The sequence below is a fragment of the Cyprinus carpio genome, chromosome A1, assembly GCF_018340385.1.
Source record: "Cyprinus carpio isolate SPL01 chromosome A1, ASM1834038v1, whole genome shotgun sequence".
NCBI classification, from domain to species: domain Eukaryota; kingdom Metazoa; phylum Chordata; class Actinopteri; order Cypriniformes; family Cyprinidae; genus Cyprinus; species Cyprinus carpio.
In genome coordinates this window covers 19,170,382-19,177,531 of record NC_056572.1, presented here as the reverse complement: position 1 = coordinate 19,177,531, position 7,150 = coordinate 19,170,382, and the positions used below count along the sequence as shown (strand labels likewise).

Here is a 7,150-nt window from a genome sequence, read left to right as displayed (position 1 = left end):
GAGTACTTCTGCGGCTGGGGAGCAGGTTTAGCCCTAGACAACGTAATGACGTACGGAAAACCCGCCATGGATTTCAGCAGCTCCACAAGAACGATTAGGCCAATCCATGTTTTAAATCACATATATGAATGAATGTATTTCAATTAGTCTTTTATCTATCTATCTATCTATCTATCTATCTATCTATCTATCTATCTATCTATCTATCTATCTATCTATCTATCTATCTATGTCTTCGCCCAGTACGGAATTTCTTGTAGAATTTATTTCATAACGAATTCTGGATATGAAGAGATGGTTTGTAGAGTCTATCAAGAAGCGTATCTTTTATCTTTCCTTTTTAAATTTTATTATTGTGCTTACTGTCGATTTGGGGGATGGGTGACAACAAGTAGATGACTTGTTATGCGCCGAACAGTGGAGGGCGCTAAAGACATTGTTTAAATATTTTAATAGGTCAGAGGCCTTTCGTGCAACTTTATCAAATTTGCACTTTTCGAGATGAAAACAACCAATGCAGCTGCTGTTTCGTCTGTGTCATCTGCAGGAGAGGTAACTTTACCATTCTCGCCGAGATGAAGTTTGTTGTTGAGAAGCTGAAGTTGATGAAAGAGTTTGTGCAAGTGTTTAGCAAGCTAATAAGCTAATTAATTGTTTGTTTGATATGTATTTACTTCTGTAAATATAAAGAGACTTTCCAAATAGATGTTGTCGTCACAAAAGCATTTTAATCGCTTTGACCAACTCAATTATAAAATATGATCAAGACGAACGCAAGCGCCAGATTTACCACAAGATGTCACTGTTCAACTGTAACGTTTGTCCTCCTCTAACAGTAAACAAAAACGACCCTGTGTGTTTAAAGGATGTGGGATCAGACTGCTTTGTTCGAGTCAGAAAAAGAGACTTTGAGAAACTGGAGGCAGAAGTCAGGACACTACGAGAGCTTATGCCAAAAGTAATCAATTGTGACTTTATTGATACTATCCATAAAGGACGGTCTCTGGACGCATGTAAGCGAAATCTCTTTCAGTAACAGTGGTCAGTTATGATACACATGAATGTGGAAACATATGGAAACAATATGGGCTTTGTACATGCTTTAGTAAAGTAAGTTACTCTATGTAATGGACATTGTTGTTCCAAAAGCAGGTTTGAGTGAAATTCCGAATTGAAGCTTAAATTCATAAGCTGGAATTTTAATCAAATTGGCCATACCTCACAGGAAGTTGAATTTGAATAACAGGAATGTAAATTTGCTGAATTGCAATTCGAAAGAAACCAACCCAGGTAATGCATCCTTAAAACAAATAAAGCATTCTTCCACTCTGGTTCACAAATATATGTATATGTCACTTACACAAGATATACAAGGCTTTAAATTTTTGAATTTCTTTGAATTTCATTCATTTCTGCTACCTTACATTTAAATTCAAATTACATTTGAATTTCAAATAAGCGCCCTGTTTCCTATATCAACTCAAATGTAGTGCAAATTCATAAAACTAAGAGAAAGTCTCAATTCAATTCTGAATGGTGCACAACCTTGTTTACAGCATTTATAAATGTTAAGTCTGACTTTTAATAAAATATTACTTATCATTATATAGTTAGAGAACGCAGTGACCGTGAGCAGCAGCAACAGAGAGAGGATTGTCTGCACATCCGCTCCAGACTAGATGTTGCTCTGAGCGAGTGTCAGAGAGAGAGACAGGTACTAAAACAGAGAGGAGAGAATGAGAAACTGAAGAGCCCACACTGAAAAGATTCTAGAATAGCATCTGCACATATAGTTTTGCATTAATGTACTTTATGTGTATGTATTAGTGCAGTGGTTCTCAGTCAGAGGGCTGGGACCCACAGGAAGGCCTCACCACACTTCGGGGTCACAGGGCGGCTTAGTTTAAAAAAAAAAAAAGTGTGATTTCTAGACTTAGAAAAGTTGTGCAAATTTTCATGATGATTCTACATTTTTCTAGTTATGTCATGCTCTGAATATTTTATTTAATTTCAATTATTTATTCATACTATTTGTGAGCAAAAATAAATAAAAAAGTCACAAACAACTAGAAAAGTCATTTAAATTCATTGGTAATAAAAAGTGTAAAGCCTGAAGAACATTGAGTTAACGAAACTTATAGAAATATGGAGTTGAATTATTTTAATTGTTTATATTTAATTATATATATTTATATTATATTGATTTTATTCAATCATATTAAAAGAAAAGGTCACTCAAAGATAAAAATGTAATTTATTTCTTCAACATCCTGGAGACCTCTGAATATTATTCATATTATTCTTAACAATGTGGTGTCTTGGGGTCAGAAAGTTTGAGAACCACCAGTGTGTTTGTATGAGAAAGAGGGAGAAATCTCTTCCCCAAATAGGTACGTAATGGTTGTCTTGTTAATCGTGTGTGTGTGTGTGTGTAAGTATCTCCTCACATACATTTGTAGGAGAAGCTGGTTTTAAAGCAGCAGTTATGGGAGTGCAGAGAGGAGCTGCAGCAGCAGAAAGCATTTTATACTGAGCTGGGCGCTGCGTCTTGCACCCTGCTCTGGAGTGCATCCCAAAGGGAGGAAACAATCAGAGACATATTGGCTGATGTGAGTTTGTATCATTTTGGGAGTGGACACTGTTAAGGGCTGACTTCCAGTAAAGTAAGCTGGGTTGTTTTGTATATGGGAGGACATGAATTTACTTTACCTCAACCAGGTAAGAATACTTTACATACACTTGTGCATCCACAGGGTAAACTGGAGCCCTTCCTAAGCATTGCAGGTCAAACCATGGAGACTTTCATCAAGTTTCTGAATGACGAGGCAAAGCCACAGCAGAGTTCCAACTCAAAAGAGCACCATTTAGTTCTGGCTCTGGCTGGAGTTGTTACCAGTGAGGGCACTGAGTTTGTTTTTCTAATAGTTCAGTCTAACTGTCATAACTTATTTATACTGAATATTACCATCTCGAGAATGTAAGAAATCGTAATTTCATCTGTTCACTGGTTTTAGATATAGCTGCTGTGTCTTGTGGACGGGACTTCTTATCCTCTTCTGCCCACATCCTGCTGGATACTTTGTTGCAGCTGCTGTGTCTAATGAAACCAGGAGTGTTTCCAAAACTCAAAGTGTATGTCACAAAAACACACGTCCAAATATTACTGAGATTTATTAATTAAAAACATTTTTATTATATATATATATATATATATATATATATATATATATATATATATATATATATATATATATATATATATATAAAATAAATTTTTAAAATAAGGATCACCCATTTGCAAATATATGTAAATATATTACATTTACATATTTGAAATATGTTGTCATAAAATATATAAAACCTATTAGAAACTGGTACAATTTCATATTTTAACATATATATATCGAGGCCATACAAATATTTATGTATGTGTAATACATTTTTGGATATAAATTTCAGGTATACTGTATGTAGATAGATTGAACTTGATATATTGATATATATATTGCATTTTCATATGGGCAAGATGTGAACTCATGTCTTCAGGGTGTAATGAAAACGTTATTACTTTTTATTTAATGGTTACACCACATGACAATTTTGAAATCATGAATAAAATGTAAAAATGAATAAAACTAGATTTGTAAAAGTTTTTTTTCTTTTCATTATTGTGGACACTTATGCAGTTTCTTATATGAAACTGAGCTGTTGTTATTATATACCGTATTCAGAATAAGTTGATGTATGTGCTTCCTTCTGAAATATGTGATTAGTTATTGTTGTGTGCAGATTGATGTTAATGGCTCTATATAACATCACTATCAGTGGGAATGGACTGAAGCTCATAAGTGAGAGCCCTGGACTTCTACCTCTTCTGTGCACCCTTCTGGAAGGTGCGTATGTGTAAGTTTGTTTGTGAAGATTTAGAGTTCATTTAATCGGAGTCAAATGCCTTCTCAGCACATAGAGGATTACATTGGGCTCTTGAACTCCCTGATATACATAGAAACACTCTCCCCTCTCCCACAGACCCTGACCCAGAAGTGTGTCTGCAATCATTGAGGCTCCTTCAGTCCTTACTGCTGGAGAGAGAGGTCATGTCACACATGACAACTGATTTTCTAAGCTCTTTCCCGCTCAGTCGTATCCACCATCTAGCTTCAAGCCGCCACCCTGCTCTAAAGCAAATAGCACAGGAGACACTGGAAGATCTGGCTAGCTTTACCAACACCCAGACTAAAGATGCAGTGAAGGAGCAGTGAAGCACAGGCTTTTATATGCACTTAAAAAAGTATGTCTAGGTTTAATCTAGGTCCAACAAACCACATACTAATTCTGAGACTTGCAGCAATGATGTTAGACAAGATAGTGTTAAAGTTAAATGCAGTTAAAATATCTTTTAGTTGATGTTTTATTTCTAAACTTTGACAGATAGAATGTTCTTAAAAATGTTTGATTGTTCTCATTTTCATTAATTGCTTTGATTGTGGTCTTTCTCCATTTCTTTTACACTGTTCATTTGTTTACATATTACTTATTGAGCAAAGACCTGTTTCAAGTTAAAACATTAAAGATGTAATTAATTTTTTTTTTTACTCTGATGATTTATCACACAAGAAACAATGTTCTGTTCTGTAAAAGAGTTGGTCATTGCTGCCAATTAGTAAGATGTTCATTTGTCCATCACAGAGAAATGCAACAATCCTGTTGTGTATATCATTTTTGGGACAAATCATTAAAGCTGACTGGCAGTTTTTGTGAACATGATGTTAATGGAAAGAGGAAATGAGGTCATTTGCTGAGATGAAAGCTGATGTCAGATTTGATCAGACTGAAACATGAGGTCTTACAATGGGGGAGACTGCCAAAGAAGAGATCAGTTTAATTGACCTCTATGGTGAGAGGACATAGTCCTGGTCCTCACGTCAGTTCATATTGTACAGCTTAAATACAGCCTCTCTCTCTTTGAATGCATGTACAGGATGTTTTGATTATAATTTAAAATCACTTATAAAAGCTGAGGGAATCGCATCATTCAAGAAGCGCTGAAGAAATAGGGATATGTTTAAAGGATAAAAAGAAGACCATAACCACCACAGTCTGTTGTTTTCAGTTTTGTCTGCAGTCAATTTAAGTAAAGTGGAAGTCCATTGGGAGTCTTTTCCTTAAAATATATGTTTGTACCATTTTTGTTAGACTATGCTTTAGTGGGATAGATGAGAGTATGACTAAATAATGAGATAAAAGAGAAAAAAGCCCTTGTCAGTGAAAGCTTGATGACAAAGCCCCTTTCTTTTTCAAATTTATAACTCTTTCTTTAGATATTTTATTCCAGGTTCGTTCAGCAAAATAAGAATGGTCAGTGGAAATTAGACTGGTTTTTATTCATCTATGTTGATAATTAATTACAGACATCAGATGTCATCAAACATAATCCATACTCAAATGTAATATATGACATAAATATTCATATATGATATATATTATTATATTAAGTAAAAAAACATATATGAAACGTATTTGAAATGTGAACAATTTTATATATAAATATATCTAGCACACAGAGATCTATGTTTGTGTATGTGTATGCATTTATGGACATATTTGTCATATCCACCCTAAACCTGTCAATACATTTTGATATTACATAAGTATATATAAAAGACAATTCATTATTTGCATCTCAGAAGAGTTACAGAAGAGGTTCATCTAAGGTCATAGAAAATAATTTCAGTGTTTAAAGTTTTAGTTCAATGATATGCATGATAAGGAAGTGTGTATCTGTTCAATTAACTTTTAAGACTCTAAACACTACCTGTGTGTCATAAGTTTACTAAAGTCCACTTGACAAGTGAATGAAAACAAGTGAGCAAATTCAGACACTGAGTGCCATTAGAAATAAACACCTGCTGTTAACAAGCAGAATTGCTGAAGGAAAGAGAAGCAACAAGAACCGAAAAAAAGAGGAAACAACCAAAAAACTACTACTGACTTTCAGCCACAGCTTAAAATCAACTGCAAGAAAAGAACACATTAAATCTCAAGATCTCAACAGAGAATGATTAAACAACTCAAACAGCATTACTAACTTCACTTTACTAACAAGTTGGACTTTATTTCTGTCATACAAAAGTTATTACTGAGAATTAAAAGAGGTTTAGATGTTGATGTTGATTTTATTTTTATTTTTATTTATTATGGAGATTGTTAGTGTGTGCTTTTCTGTTATGTTGGGATTTTATTGGGGCTCCTGCTGAGTTGTGCTGAAGGTGTCTTAGGTCTAGGATGGACCAAAACATGTTGATGTGATGCTGTAAGTTGTTTTGTTTAAATGTCGGTAGCTGCTGATGCGATATTGTTATTCATGCATGTGTTTTATTGCTAGCTATGGTTAACTCCCAAGAGATTTGAGTTAATGTTTCTAGATTTCATTATTTTAATTAATTGAAAGTATTTGGGCACTGTTTAGTTTAGTGGACTTCAATGAAATAACTTCATATCAGCATATTAGTTTTTGAATTAAAAAAAAAGAAAGTTTTTAAAGCCATTTACAGTGGAATTACTGTTTTGAAGCCACTGTTTACTGTACTGACTTGTGTACACATGTTTGTATGTACACATTTGCATTTAGCATTATAAATGTGCAACCACACATGGCTATGCTGACATAGTTTACCAACTAATTTTGTTTATCTGCATTTGTTTTGCTTCATAGGGATTAAAGGCACAATATGTAAGTTTTCGCCGCTAGAGGTCGCATTTTCACAACATTAAGATTAAGATCGGTGCTCCAAAAGGTTATTAATGTGATACAACCAGAACGTTTTCCTTTCTATGAATATGAAACAAGTGGCAATGGTTATTGTGATTCACTATTATTATTGTGATTCACTATTATTATTATTTTTCTACACATGAAATGCACACTTTAAAAGTTTATTCGTCGTTTAGGTTTGGCAGTGCTAGAGACACACAAATGGTTACCAGCTAACAAAAATATGTATCTAAGATCTCCCAAATGAAATGTTCTCTAAACATTCAAAATACCAGTTCATTCATTTATTCATATTTATAAGTAAGTAAATAAATAAATAAATAAATAGGTTATACTAATATTAGCCAAAGAATAGGAACATTATTTTTAAACGTT

The 7,150-nt window shown here is 33.8% G+C and overlaps 1 protein-coding gene across 2 annotated transcripts; it reads left to right on the top strand.

Moving 5' to 3' along the window:
* Nucleotides 1–395: 395 nt before the first annotated feature.
* LOC109096102 (heat shock factor 2-binding protein-like) lies at nucleotides 396–5,357 on the top strand. 2 transcript variants are annotated; one of them, XM_042756623.1, is made up of 8 exons: nucleotides 396–552; nucleotides 866–1,013; nucleotides 1,611–1,714; nucleotides 2,460–2,609; nucleotides 2,754–2,895; nucleotides 3,015–3,132; nucleotides 3,790–3,893; nucleotides 4,030–5,353. In XM_042756623.1, exons 1-8 carry the CDS (start codon nucleotides 502–504, stop codon nucleotides 4,260–4,262), a joined length of 1,050 nt encoding a protein of 349 aa, XP_042612557.1. In that variant the 5' UTR covers nucleotides 396–501; the 3' UTR covers nucleotides 4,263–5,353. The 2 variants fall into 2 exon arrangements, with proteins under 2 accessions (XP_042612557.1, XP_042612563.1); XM_042756629.1 differs by lacking the exon at nucleotides 1,611–1,714 and having other exon boundaries at nucleotides 866–958; nucleotides 4,030–5,357.
* The last annotated feature ends 1,793 nt before the right edge of the window (nucleotides 5,358–7,150 follow it).